This window comes from Podarcis filfolensis (assembly GCF_964270895.1).
Source record: "Podarcis filfolensis genome assembly, chromosome: 17".
Classification (NCBI taxonomy): domain Eukaryota; kingdom Metazoa; phylum Chordata; class Lepidosauria; order Squamata; family Lacertidae; genus Podarcis; species Podarcis filfolensis.
In genome coordinates this window covers 19355248-19369821 of record NC_139621.1, presented here as the reverse complement: position 1 = coordinate 19369821, position 14574 = coordinate 19355248, and the positions used below count along the sequence as shown (strand labels likewise).

General features: G+C 45.3%; 1 protein-coding gene across 1 annotated transcript in view; it reads right to left on the bottom strand.

Moving 5' to 3' along the window:
- Window positions 1-14574, bottom strand: part of RIGI (RNA sensor RIG-I) — a 28539-nt gene that overhangs the window by 3070 nt on the left and 10895 nt on the right. The window contains exons 8-17 of the mRNA XM_083593063.1: window positions 13339-13597; window positions 11970-12132; window positions 9378-9479; window positions 8260-8417; window positions 6206-6341; window positions 4818-4966; window positions 3709-3799; window positions 3370-3540; window positions 1878-2029; window positions 144-290 (exon numbers count right to left, since the gene is read on the bottom strand). Of these exons, the coding sequence (XP_083449189.1) occupies window positions 144-290; window positions 1878-2029; window positions 3370-3540; window positions 3709-3799; window positions 4818-4966; window positions 6206-6341; window positions 8260-8417; window positions 9378-9479; window positions 11970-12132; window positions 13339-13597 (1528 nt within the window). The remainder of the gene's footprint in view (window positions 1-143; window positions 291-1877; window positions 2030-3369; window positions 3541-3708; window positions 3800-4817; window positions 4967-6205; window positions 6342-8259; window positions 8418-9377; window positions 9480-11969; window positions 12133-13338; window positions 13598-14574) is intronic.

The following is a 14574-nucleotide window of genomic DNA, read 5'->3' as shown; positions in this document are numbered from 1 at the left end:
ACAGTTTGAGCAGAAGAAACACACGTGACGCAAAATTCACCACCCATGCCCTCATCTGTAAATGACAAAATTGGTTAAAACAACAACAACACAAAACCCACTCCGTGAGGCATAATGCGTAAGAATTCCCACTGTAAGTTTACCTCAAGCACCCGGATGTCTTCCACATCACAGGCATGTGCTTTACACTTCCCGCACAACAATTTCCGCTTGCCCGTATCCAGCTTGGGCTGGGGCTCTTTCTTCTTGGAATCTTGAATTTTCTTTTGTATCTTCTGCAAGTCGCTTATCTAAGGGGAAAGGAGTGGTTAGAACAGAGGGCAAGAGATAACCACTTCTCTGGGGAGCCGGAATACTCCTGGAGGCTGCTGATTATTGCGGAGGGCAGAACACTTCAATCTAGGGAATGACGCAACGAAGAGCCATGGGGCAGAGCACAATTTACCCTATTTTTCTGTGTATAAGACGCCCCCTATTTTTAGGGACCTGGAATTAAGAAAATTGTTGTTGAGCTTTTTGGGGGGAGAATTGCCCATTGTTGTTGAGCTTTTTTTTGGGGGGGGGGGTTGCCAAAAGTCATTCACACGACTGAACAACGCTTCCTATCACATGCGACGCAGAAGCCACCAATCATCTGACCGCTCACCACCACCAGCCCGCCCAATTGCAGCAGCAGCAGCCAATCAGCAAAAGCCCTTTACACAGCCACCAATCATCTACACTACTGTGGGTAGTCACTGATAATCTCCTGCTTGTGGCAGCAACCAATCCCCCATCCCCCCTATGCACAATCCATGTATAAGACGACCCCAAATTTTATACATTCTTTTAACATACAAAAACCTTGTCTTACACACAGAAAAGTACAGTACATCCTGAAGCTCCCAAGGTAGAGCTCTAGGCCGGATTGGAAACGTCTCTTGCTTAAAACCCTGGAGAGTAGGGCTGGGTAATATATCAATATATTCTCCCAAACTGGTTTAAAGTCCATTATCGTGATATTGGTTTCATAATTTTTGACCTGGTGATATATTGTGAATCATGATGTGTGTGCGCTATACAAAAATCACAATGTGGGGAAGACTGTGAAGCCAGCCAATCCTTATTTCAATACTAACATACTTCAATGTTTAGCTGGCATGATATATTGGGATGTTGAAAACCAGATTATTGCCTAGGCCTACTGGAGAGACACTGCCCATCAGTGTGGCCAGATCTGTGCTAAATGGGCCAGTGGTTCTGACTCCGCATATAGAAGCTTTTTAAAGACATTCAAAATTTAGGCAGGCCTTTGCAGTGGCGGAGGAGGAGGGTGTGGTGGGCGTGGGCCGCCCCGGGTGTCACCACTGAGGCGGGTGACAAAATGCCAGGTGGCACTCACCGTGGGGCCTGCAGTGTGCCCGAGCCACACGTCTCTCTTGGGAGAAACGCAGTGGCTTGGGCGCGCATAAGCTTCACACTGCCCAAACAGTCTGCTCACTGCCTCCCCACAAGCTGTAGGGCGGCTGAGTGGGAGGAGGCAGGCAGACTCCTTGGAGGCCCCACGGAGCGTCCTGCCCCGGCTCACCCCTCCCCATGGGCGGCTGGGGCTGGCCCTGCCCCTGGGCACAGGGCATGCGCTCCGCCCCAGGCGCCCGATTGGCTTGCTCCACCACTGAGCCTTTGCGCTGAGCCTCCATAGCTGTCAACTTTTCCATTTTATTGCGAGGAATCCTATTCAGAATAAGGGAATTTCCCTTAAAAAAAGGGAAACGTTGACAGCTATGGCCCTTCTCTCAGGTACTCTGCTTCTGAGCTCCAGAACTCCCTCATTGGGCCAACAATAGGAGGTTTATTTCTTCTTGTTGTTTGAAAGCAAAGTATGAAAATGGAGGCACCTTCTGCGCAAATGTCTCCTCATCCCACTTCTGCACTTTCTTGATGGCTTGGTTCATCATCTCTTCCTTTAAGATGTTACATTTCTCGTTCTCCTCCTGTTCTTTTTTGCTCGTCACAAGGATGCACTTGCTGTCTTTGGCTCTTCCGCGCCCTGAAGGCGGCACAGAACAAACAGGTTTAGAAACCACAGAGCAAGGAAAGGACACCCGCCGCCACTCTCACTTTGAGGGGGAAGAAGGGCAGGAAAGCCCAGGCATGAGAGTGAACATGACATGCCCTGGGATAGCTCAGTTGGTAGAGCAGGGTGAGCTCTGATCTCTCCAAGTGCCCCACTATCTCCCACCCTCCAGGTTGCCTCCAACAAACATTCCCAAACATTTTATGGGCCCAGAATGTTTAACTTGCTAGATTACCAGATACTTGCATCTACAAAGTGACCACATTGTACTCTGAACTTGCTTCTCTTTCTTCCCACCTCTTCCTTTTGCATCATGCCTATTAAGACTGTAATCTAATCTGGTAGACACTAGGGCTGGGCAATATATCGTCCACAACTAGTTTGATGTCCATATCGTGCTATCAGTTTCATGATTTTTGATCTGACAATATACCATGAATTATGATGTGTGTGTGTCTGCTATGATATGAATGCACAAATCACGATGTGGGAAAAACCCTGAAGCTTCACATAGCTCCATCCTTATTGCAGACACCATGATATATCGGTATATTGTGATGTTTAGCTGGTGATATATAATGATGCTGAAAACCAGATATTGAAACCCAGCCCAAGCAGAGACTTAATTCTGCTGGAATTCTGTAGTACCAGATGTTGGTGATTCCTGGGAGTTGGGGTCCAGCACTTTCCAGAGGGCACCGCGTTGACTAAAAGGTAAAGATAAAGGTACCCCTGACCATTAGGTCCAGTTGTGGACAACTCTGGGGTTGTGCGCTCATCTCGCTCTATAGGCCGAGGGAGCCGGCATTTGTCCACGGACAGCTTCCGGGTCGTGTGGCCAGCCAGAGCAGCGCACGGAAATGCCATTTACCTTCCCGCCGGAGCGGCACCTATTTATCTACTTGCACTGGTGTGCTTTTGAACTGCTAGGTGGGCAGGAGCAGGGACCGAGCAATGGGAGCTCACCCCGTTGCAGGGATTCGAACTGCCGACCTTCTGATTGGCAATCCCTAGGCTCAGAGGTTTAGACCACAGCGCCACCCACGTCCCCTGCATTGACTACCTCTGCTCTAAACACTTTAAGAACGTAATAACTATTAAGCAAAACAGAAACATAACCAATGCCAGGATCAATAAGCTCATTTTTTGTTCCATGACGGAGGCAATGTCTACAAACAGACTCTTGAAACACCTGCTTTCCAGGCTTGCATAACCTGCTACAAATTGTGCAGCCGCACAATTGACAGTATAAGCTCACCCTCTGTTGGAACACTATCCTGGCCTACAGGCCATGGAATAATTACATCACCTACCTCGGACTTGTATCATTTTGATGACGTTGCCCGTGTATTCATACAGAAGAACAAGGTTGCACTGAGCAATATCTATCCCTTCATCGGCAACAGATGTAGCTATGAGCATTTTGCTGTCCCCATCGGTTTTGAAGGAGTCCAAGACACCTTTTTGATTTGGGAGTGTCATACCTTTAAAAAAAAAAGTTGACCAAGAAAAATAAAAATTATCCACAGAATGAAAGCTATTAACACAGGCACTGCCCTTAACAAGGGCATTGCTATTCACCGTTCTAAATAGTGTGGTGTTCTGAATTGGAATTGCCTCAACAAAGTTAGTAAAAGGCAAAGTTCCCTTACCTGTTTGCTGATTTCTTTTTCCACGGCCCATCAATACATCTGGCTTTAGGTGTTGAAGTTGGGGGTTCTCTTCTATCCAGTTCTTCAATGCCTGTAAAATTTATTGGTCTCAGAATTTCTTTCCACCCAATCTTTGATTCAACTGAGCTTTAGGCCACACTCCCACATATATCTACACAAACAGATGCTCAACATTTTGGGGCAGATATCCCCATAGCGTTCTTTTCAGCTCACTAACCAATCACTATCTTTAAAAAAATCAGAGCACTGAATACGTAGGACAGGAAAAACTCCTAGGCTTTGAAGCATATACCTTCTAGGCCATTTGAGAAGGTCCTCTCCAATAGGTCCTCTTTTGGTGACACTGCATGAAAGCCAGTGTCATTGACACACTTGGGACACATCATGCTGAACCACAATTCAGTGTGATGCTCACAAACGGGAAAGAGCCTAGCTAAGTTCATATTCTTCCCTCTCCCCTCCTGTGGCACAGGCAGGAGTCCAGAAGCTTCTGTTTCAACTTTTGGCTAACCGTGGTTTGCTCACCATGGTTTGTTTGTGTGGATGACACAGCAAACCATGCTTTGCTAACCATGGTTTGCTATGCCATCCAAACAAACATGTCAGCTGTTGTTTGTTTCAAATAACCCACCTACAAACCATAATTTCTTAAGATGGGTTGTTTAACCAGCCCTACAACAGCATAGAAAGCTATGTGTAATCAAAACTTCCAAGTTTCCAAACGGCTCCTCCCAGACACACAGGAAGGGGAAAGCTTCTAGTCCTGCTCATTCATGTCACATTGAATTGGCACTCATCCATCCTTTCAAACAGAGAGAAGCCAATACTTCACTCCTAACCTCGCCATTTTACGGGAGAGGCTATGAAACGAGACAGCAGAACAAAATTATTTTTGGATGGTGTTTTTTATGTTGACATGTCACGATTATTTTACTGCATAGCTAATTTATTTTTGTAAGCTGCATAAAAACAACTTACTGGCTAGGAAGCCAATGTTATTGATTCACATTTCAGCCCAAGCACAACTGAATAAATAGACAAGATATTTTCAATTGCCCCGTTAGGGCTATTAAGACAGGTTCTCTTACAGCTACTAGTGCCCTTGTCTTCACAAAGAGAATAGTCCGTGTCTGTGGGTTGAGGCGGTATTCTTCTTCCAGAATAAAAGTGACCCTTTCCAATTTGGGATTTTCATTGGATTCATCCTGAGCATCTTTACACAGCTCTGGCAATTTAGCTGCAGAGAAAAAAGTTTTATCTCCATGTGTGTGTGATATATGAGAGATCATACCCCCCGCCCCTGAAGAAAAAGGCAGAATCTAGTACACAAGACCATTGCTAGTTTCTTTTACTTCTCTATAATACTTGCTTAGTTACTTCTCTTTAAAAACAAAAACAAAAACAGACTAGCTGAAGCAGTGCCAGATTTATGTATAAGCTAAACAAGCTATAGCTTAGGGCCCCACTCTCTTGGGGGCCCCCCAAAAAATTGAAAGGGGAAAAAACTGGATATACTTTGATAAAATACACATTTTGTTATGTGCAAATGGCTTTAGATACCTATTAGGTTCATAAATTACCATATAGCATATATTCAACACAAAAAAACAGGGACAATTTGTTGTTGACAAAGGACAGCTGGACATATAAAGGGCCCCATTACCTTCAGTAGCTTAGGGCCTCATCAAACCTAAATCCTGCCCTGAGCTGAAGCAACTTACAAATATTTTTTTTCTGTATTTCACCCAAAAACTTCAGGCAGGACCCATGAGGTGATCTTGTTTATCATCTCAGAAACCTTTTAAGAGTTTCATCAGCAAAGGATTAAGGCAGCTTGGCTACTCCCTGCTTCTTTTTCACTTCTTGTGGCGCTGTGGTCTAAACCACTGAGCCTCTTGGGCTTACTTATCAGAAGGTCAGCGGTTTGAATCTGTGGTGGTGAGCTCCCATTGCTCTGTCCCAGGTCCTGCCAACCTAGCACTTTGAAAACACGCTAGTGCAAGTAGATAAATAGGTACCACTGCGGTGGGAAGGTAAATGGAGTTCCCGTGCGCTCTGGTTTCCATCATGGTATTGCGTTGCACCAGAAGCAGTTTAGTCCTGCTGGCCACATGACCCGGAAAGCTGTCCGTGGACAAACGCCAGCTCCCTCGGCCTGAAGCGAGATGAGCGCTGCACCCCATAGTCACCTTTAAATGGACTTAACTGTCCAGGGGTCCTTTACCTTTACCTTACCTTTCCTTGCTTACACAAAATTAGTGAGAACTTGCTCCTTGTTTCCAACTTATACTTCAAATGCACTTACTTGGCTACTACATCTCCACCAGGAAACGAGGTATTACCAGCGCCATTTTTCTAGAAAAAGAGGTGCCGGTACTCACCTCACGAACGCCTCCCTCATTCTCTTAGACTGGCAATGGCACCCAACTGAGAGGTGCTGGATGAAAAAAAAGCCCTGGGTACTCCTTTGAAGTACCTTCAAAATCCAATGTCAGCTTCTCCTCTATTTCATCAAAGCCTCCACTTCGGATATTCTTAAAGAACTCCTTCAGGTAAGCGAGTGCATCTTGTGTACGTGCATCTTCATTGATAATGAGGGCATCGTTGTATTTCTGGATGCAAAGGAAATTTCAAATGCTTTTGAAATCAATAATTCAACTTAGGGGCTAAAACAGAGGCAGGGGGAGCTTTTTCAGACTGAGGGCAGCAAGGTCCCTTCTGGACAATCTTCAAAGACACAACTTCCAGTGGTGCAGAGGGCAACGAAAGTACCGTATTTTTTGCTCTATAAGACTCACTTTTTCCCTCCTAAAAAGTAAGGGGAAATGTGTGTGCGTCTTATGGAGCGAATCCAGGCTGTGCAGCTATCCCAGAAGCCAGAACAGCAAGAGGGATCACTGCTTTCACTGCGCAGCGATCCCTCTTGCTGTTCTGGCTTCTGAGATTCAGAATATTTTTTTTCTTGTTTTCCTCCTCCAAAAACTAGGTGCGTCTTATAGAGCGAAAAATACGGTAAATAATAATAATAATAATTTATTATTTATACCCCGCCCATCTGGCTGGGTTTCCCCAGACGCTCTGGGCGGCTTCCAACAGAATATTAAAATACAATAACCTATTAAACATTAAAAGCTTCCCTAAAGAGGGCTGTCTTCAGATGTCTTCTAAAGGTCTGGCAGTTGTTTTTCTCTTTGACATCTGGTGGGAGAGCGTTCCACAGGGTGGGTGCCACTACCCAGAAGGCCCTCTGCCTGGTTCCCTGTAACTTGGCTTCTCGCAGGGAGGGAACCACCAGAAGGCCCCCAGAGCTGGACCTTAGTGTCTGGGCAGAATGATGGGGGTGGAGACGCTCCTTCAGGTATACTGGGCTGAGGCTGTTTAGGGCTTTAAAGGAAGGTCAGCACCAACACTTTGAATTGTGCTCGGAAACGTACTGGGAGCCTTTGCCTGCTAGGCTAGTTTTGGTGCCAGACCCGCAGGCTGTAGTTAAAATAAGGAGTGGTAAAATGGACTCAGGCAAACAACACTCTGGGTTGAAAATGGTCACAACTTTATTGACTACAGATGTAGGTGGAACTTTGGCTCAGGCATTGGGTGTATGTCTGTTTCAGTCTCCTGCCAGAGGGCAGAAACCATTTCAGGGTCATTTTGTGGATTTTGGCCCACCCGAGATGATGATCTACAGGGGTGACCATCCCAAGGCCGCCACTGGCCAATCTGCCCTGCACCGAGGTCTCCAGCGCAGCTGGCTTAAATACATCGCTGCCCAGTTGGACATGAAAGACAACGTCCGGCCAACCAGCGAGGCACTGACCAGTCATAAGGGTCTCTGATTGGTGGGCAATCCTGCCTAGTAGACCAACCGGCTGGGGAAATTCCCAGATACCCAAGCGGCAACGTGAGCTCTGAACGCCCTGGGATGGTGGCTAGGAGCGAGGGGGGTCACAACCGTCGCCCACCTGGGAAAGGGTGAGCAGCCATTTTTACACGCACTTTGACATCTCTCTCTATCCTCTGTCCAGAGAAGCAAGACACATTCATTAGAGTTCAAGGAAGCTAAAAGAAATCTTCAACATGTATCATCTGGGCTAGTCAAGAACATTTTGGTGGTGTCCTTCAGCCACAAAGCAGAAGCCCCTAGTAAGGTTTCTTCGGGTTGGCAAGACACAAAATGGCGGCCAAGCCAGGCCTGCTTTAAACCTCTCTCACCTAAAGTAGCTTGTGGATGCAAACTCACCACATGAACTTGGTAATTTTCTTCAAACAGAAAACACTGCCTGAACTGTATGTGTGGTAAGACAGTGAAGAGGAATAGCTCACTGAGTGGAAAGAGCTGCCACAGAATGACAAAATGGCTCCCAAGGAGACGAATATGTGATCTTGGTTCAAGACCACCGAGTGTGGAAGTCCATCAATGACTATTGTAACACCAGCCCAATAAGACAGGCTAAACACAAATCCCTCTGTTCATGCCTGGACGCAGAGCAGAGGGAAAATGGCTGGCTTTCTGAGGAAAGAGTGGCTACTCACCCGAAGGTGCTCTGTGTAAATAAAAAGAGCCTTGCAAACGCGGCTTTCTTCCTCCTTGTCTGGCAGCTGCAACACTCGGCATTTCTTCTGCACATCAACGATCCATTGCTCATATTTCTGGGTTCCAAAACACCGACTTTTAATGTGAGACAAAGCATCTGACGGGGTGAGGGGAGGGAAAAACAGGTATGCTGTTGCCAAACTCAGTAAAAAGATATCCACATAAATGAGGCACGGGGAGCATACACAGCGTACCTTTAAAGCATGACTTCCCCAAAGAATCCTGGGAACTGTAGTTTGTTAAGGGTGATTGAAATTGTGGCTCTGTGGGTGGTAAACTCTAGTTCCTAGGATTCTTTGGGTGAACGCATTTGCTTTTAAATGCACGTTGTGTGTTTGTAACCCTAGGTATGGAATTCACATTCTAAACAGGAACTATATATAGTTTATAAAGTGAAGTTAATCCATTAAGTCTCAGTGCTCTTGCGGTGTGTGAACCTTTAGATAAGATATAGATATATAGATATAGATATAAATAAGATATAGATTGAAGGAGTGCACTCTAGCGTTGCGGTGTGATTTCACCCCAGAGGCACAAATAGATAGCTGTGTATGTATGTATTTAACTGCTTTAAGAGTTTAACTTTTTCTATGTTGTTTATTGTTGTTAGCCGCCCTGAGCCCGGCTTTGGCTGGGAAGGGCGGGATATAAATAACATTTATCATCATCATCATCATCATCATCATCATCATTATTATTATTATTATGTTATTTGTACGCTGCCTTGATTCCCGGTCTTGGGAAAAGGCGGGATGTAAATATAATAATTTGACCAAACTGCGGGAGGCAGTGGAAGACAGGAGTGCCTGGAGTGCTCTGGTCCATGGGGTCATGAAGAGTTGGACACGACTAAATGACTAAACAACAACAAATATAATAATAATCATCATCATCTGTGTAAATTGCTTTGCGATGGTAACACAACAACAACAAGTGACATAATCATTATAGTTAAGCTGGGAAAACAGTGACTACCTCAAAGACATTACGTAAGTGTCCCAAAGACATATAGATGTAGCAGAGGAATGGCATCCCTAAGCCTGTTCCAGCCCCTTACCTATAGCATAGATTTTTCTTGCTAGGCTCTCAGTTGCAGACATCATGTCTGAAATAATGGTGACAAAGCGGTTTTGGGGACGTTTCTTCACAAGGCAAGTCACTGCAGTAAAGAAGAAACAACATTAGCAATATGTTAGACGGCCCTGTTTAGGGAAGTTTTTAATGTCTGATGCTGTATTGTTTTGTTTTTTTAAAAATGACTTTTATTAGTATTTTCCACACAACAACAACATGAAAGATATCACAAAATAACAATACACAACACACAAAAATCAACATTCGGAAACTAAAAAAAACCAACAACAAAAAACTCCCAAAAAACAAATCCGTATCTTACAAGTTAATATTATAAACACTAAAACAACAACAAGACATTGACTTCCACCAATCCCACAGCACCTCCTTTATCTCTCATTGTGTCTTCCTGTTTTCTTTATCATCTCTATCCTAACATCTTGATATAAATCCTTCTTTCATATCCTTTCACTTCACAAGGTTATTCCAGACTCAGCCAGATTTCTGCCCTTGAACCTTGACTTTTGAGGTATTCATTTAGGCACTCCCATTCTTTTTTTACTTCATTTTTTGGTTTTTGTCTTATTATGTCTGTCAATTTGGCTAATTCTAAATATCCTGAGAGCTTACATTGTTTTGTTTTTAATATTTGGTTGGAAGCTACCCAGAGTGGCTGGGGAAACCCAGCCAGATGGGCGGGGTATAAATAATAAATGATTATTATTATATTATTATTACCTTGAACCTGAGATCATCCATTCATGATTACTTGGGTCCTCACCCCAACAGAAAATGTGTTCTTTCAAAAATGGGGAGGACCTCCTCTTACATCAACATGCAATCTCAATTTCTCTTTGCGGCTAGAAAGCATAGCCCGGCCCCTGCAATGCATGTAGGGAAGCCATAACTGACAGGTACTTTCCCATGTCCAACCGGCAGACTGGAGAAAGTACAATACAAGTGCATCAATGATGACATAGTAGATTAGACCACAATCCTGTTATCACAAGTAAAAATGGCCTTAGCTTAGGGTTGCCATATTTCAAAAAGTTTCCATTGAGCTTTTTTTGGGAGGGGGAGGGGCAAAGTTGTGTCTCCCCCCCCAAAATATGTTTTCCCATTTTTTAAGGAAAATCGACAAAAAAATCAATGGCACTCCAGGGAACCAGGCAGAGGGCCTTCTCAGCAGTGGTGCCCACCCTGCCAAGGAGCTAAATACCTATACAACTTTTAGAATACACCTGAAAGCAGAGCTATATCAGGAAGCTTTTAATGTTTGATGTTTTATTATGTTTTCATGTGTGTTTGAAGCTCGCCACAGCGGCTGGAGCAACCCAGACAAATGGGTGGGGTAATAATAACAGTGCAATCCTAACCAGTTTTCTCCCACTTGGACTACTGCGACGCTCTAGTTATCTCTCGCTTGGACTACTGCAATGCGCTCTACGTGGGGCTACCTTTGAAGGTGACCTGGAAACTACAACTAATCCAGAATGCGGCAGCTAGACTGGTGACTGGGGGCGGCCGCCGAGACCATATAACACCGGTCTTGAAAGACCTACATTGGCTCCCAGTACGTTTCCGAACACAATTCAAAGTGTTGGTGTTGATCTTTAAAGCCCTAAACGGCCTCAGTCCAGTATACCTGAAGGAGCGTCTCCACCCCCATCGTTCTGCCCGGACACTGAGGTACAGCTCCGAGGGCCTTCTGGCGGTTCCCTCACTGCAAGAAGCCAAGTTACACGGAACCAGGCAGAGGGCCTTCTCGGTAGTAGCCCCTGCTCTGTGGAATGCCCTCCCAACATATGTCAAAGAGAAAAACAAGTACTGTACCAGACTTTTAGAAGACATCTGAAGGCAGCCCTCTTTAGGGAAGCTTTTAATGTTTAACAGACTACTGTATTTTAATAATTTGTTGGAAGCCACCCAGAGTGGCTGGGGAAACCCAGCCAGATGGGCGGGGTATAAATAAATAAATTATTATTATTATTATTATTATTATTATTATTATTATTATTATTATTATTACTACTACCAGGGCTGGATCTAAACACATAAAAAAAAAAGTTTCAGGAGAGCTCACAATGGGAAATCACGTTGCCGAAGGATCTAACTCTACTGCGTCATCTGGTGTCACAGCGTTATAACGCATTTAAAACACTTTTTAAAAAACTAATGTAGCTGAGTCCCAGGTCTACTCCAAAGTAGGTCCTATTGAATTCAGTGGGGCTCCAAGGTAAGTGGGGTTAGGATTGCAACCTTGGCTGAAGGTATGAAGAGAACAGAGCCATTTAGGAAGGCCCCATGCCATGATGTCTGCAGGCTGTGATCTATAATCCCACTGTTCCTTGTGTTCCACAATGTTGCCCGCAACACTGAGCCTCTACCAGTGCCATTAATGTAAAAGAGCAGTTGGGTGGCAAGGGTCTATACCACAACTTGAAACACCCCTCCAGCCTTGCTCAGGTCTAATCTCCTTTACCGTGTAAGTAGATCTCCCTGGGCATCTTCTTCTAATGGGCATGGATGGAAGCTACATTCCTTCAAAAAGACAACAGCTAAGATGTGTACTAACATTTTTGGGGCTTGTAGACAACTTCCTCCAGGTCCTTTATGTTTTCTCTGACTGTCGATATAACTTCGGCATTCAGCATGGCACAGATCTTGCAAATGTATTCCACCGTCTCACCCAGGCTCTTGGCACTGCCAACTCCAAGGGAGGCCGTCAGTCCTACAATCTGAGCACACGTTGCAATTGATTTATTTGCACACCTGCAACTGTGGAAACTGTGGCAAGTTTAGTCCCTATAAACTGCACGTCTTTATGCATACATGCAACCTTGGTTTAAGGAGCCATTTGGCCCCTACCTTATGTATCTGAGACAAAACTGGGCGAGGTGGTTAATGCGGATTTTACCTTTGCACACTAGGCTAGCTTCTACACCCACCCACCCATCCTTTCATCTAGGCAAGCGAGAGGCATTGTCAAAGCTCAAGGTGACATTTCAAGGAAGCAGAAACACTCAAGGAAGGTGTGAGGTAATTCTACCGAAAGGTATGGTCTGAGAAGAGTCTCTGTGACCAGACAGAGAAGCTGAAGGGCAGCGTTTGACCCTGGGCCTGACCTATAAAAGCAGTTGTGACTATTGCGTGATATATTGTGGGTGATATATTGTCCAAAACCAGTTTGAAATCCAAAGCGTGATATCGGTTTCATGAATTTTGACCTGGCAATATATTGCAAATCATGATGTGTGTGTGTGTGCTACACAAAAACCATCACAATGTGGGAAAAACTGTGAAGCCAGCTAATACCTTGACATAGGTAAAGGTAAAGGGACCCCTGACCATTAGTTCCAGTGGTGGCCGACTCTGGGGTTGTGGCGCTCATCTCGCTTTATTGGCCAAGGGAGCCAGCGTACAGTTTCCGGGTCATGTAGCCAGCATGACTAAGCCACTTCTGGCGAACCAGAGCAACGCACGGAAACGCCGTTTACCATCCCGCTGGAGCATTACCTATTTATCTACTTGCACTTTGATGTGCTTTCGAACTGCTAGGTGGGCAGGAGCAGGGACTGAGCAATGGGAGCTCACCCCATTGCGGGGATTCGAACTGCCGACCTTCTGATCGGCAAGTCCTAGGCTCTGTGATTTAACCCACAGCGCCACCCGCGTCCCTTAATGTCTCGACATAGTTCCATCCTTATTTCAGACCCCGTGATATAGCGGCATATTGCAATGTTTAGCTGGTGATATATCGCGATGTTGAAAACATCTATCTGTCATGCAGCCCTAGTTTTGACTTCGCCCATCCTGACTTTCCCTGGCAGACGGATGCAATGCTTCTGATATTCTAATAGTTGACCCAGGAAAAAGCTCTAAGGTTTTTTTGGTTGTTTTGGCCTGCGTTCCCAAACCTTCTCCACGACCAAACCACGTCTCACCTGAGGTAGCGGTGTTGCAGCTTGCTCAAATTTAAGGTCCAAGTACTTGGACATCAACACGCTGTAAGGGTGATTCCCGGTCGTGTTGTGGCACTCATCAAAAATCATCAGCGTGAACGACGAGAGGGAAGCTTGCTCTCCGTGGTTGAGGCAATTCACGAGAATCTGAGGCGTCATGATGGTGATATCGTTCGCCTCGATAACCATATCCGAAGGGGCACCCACTGCGCTTTCCCCACACAGGCCTGCAACACTGAATCTGGAAGCGAGAGGGGGAGACAGACGCCGTTGATAACACTAGGAGTTCACCTTGGGCACTCAGCAGGTCTGAAGGCATGTGAGAAGGTGTTCAAAATACCACCGTATGAAAGATCTACATGCCCAAGTCCCCACTCCACCTTTTGCTTTATCGTTTCATAATTTGGCACCCCCAGGAGAAATTTGCGAGGGGAAAGATGTATGGAAAATCAAAAGGTGGCAGGTATTTAATTAATTAATTAATACTTAATTAATTAAGGACTAGGGCCCTTCAGGATTTAATCTCCTCCTGTTGGGCCTGTAAGACAGAGCTATTCCGCCTGGCCTTTAATTTGAATTCAGCCTGATCTTTTATTTCCCTTCCCTTCCCTCCCCTTTTATGAAGATCACCCGCTCTGAGACCCCACAGCTAATTCTCCCCTGGCCTCCTCACTGGTCCAAGTAGGACCAATTCAGCTAGCTAGCCCTGGGGATTATCTAATCGATTTTTGATTTTAGAATTTTATTGTTATTCATGTTTTTATACTGTACTTTAGGCTGCTTTTATAATTACGTGGTCTAAAGTGTTTTAAATTTGTTGTTAGCCGCCCTTAGCCCGGTTTTTGAACCAGGAAGGGCGGGGTATAAATAAAATTTTATTGTTGTTGTTATTATTATTATTATTAAATATATACTGTCTGCACCTGTTCATCCAACACAAGGAGACTCTTTCTTGTGAAGGAACGGCCGAACCAGGCCACAATTCACCATTGGCAAATACTTTAAGCACGAAGGCTTGAGCAGGAGCAGCTGGTGGGGAGGGCTGGCAATACACACTTGGCCTCTTCACAGTGGCACTGCTGCTGCTCACCAGGAGTGAGGGGGGGAGGCATCAGGGATCATTGCCCCGGGTGCAAATTCTGAAGGGCGCAACTGGGCCGCTAGACTGGAGGTGGCTCCCTTTTCTGGCCCAGCAACCCGTGGCAACACGCGTCTCCT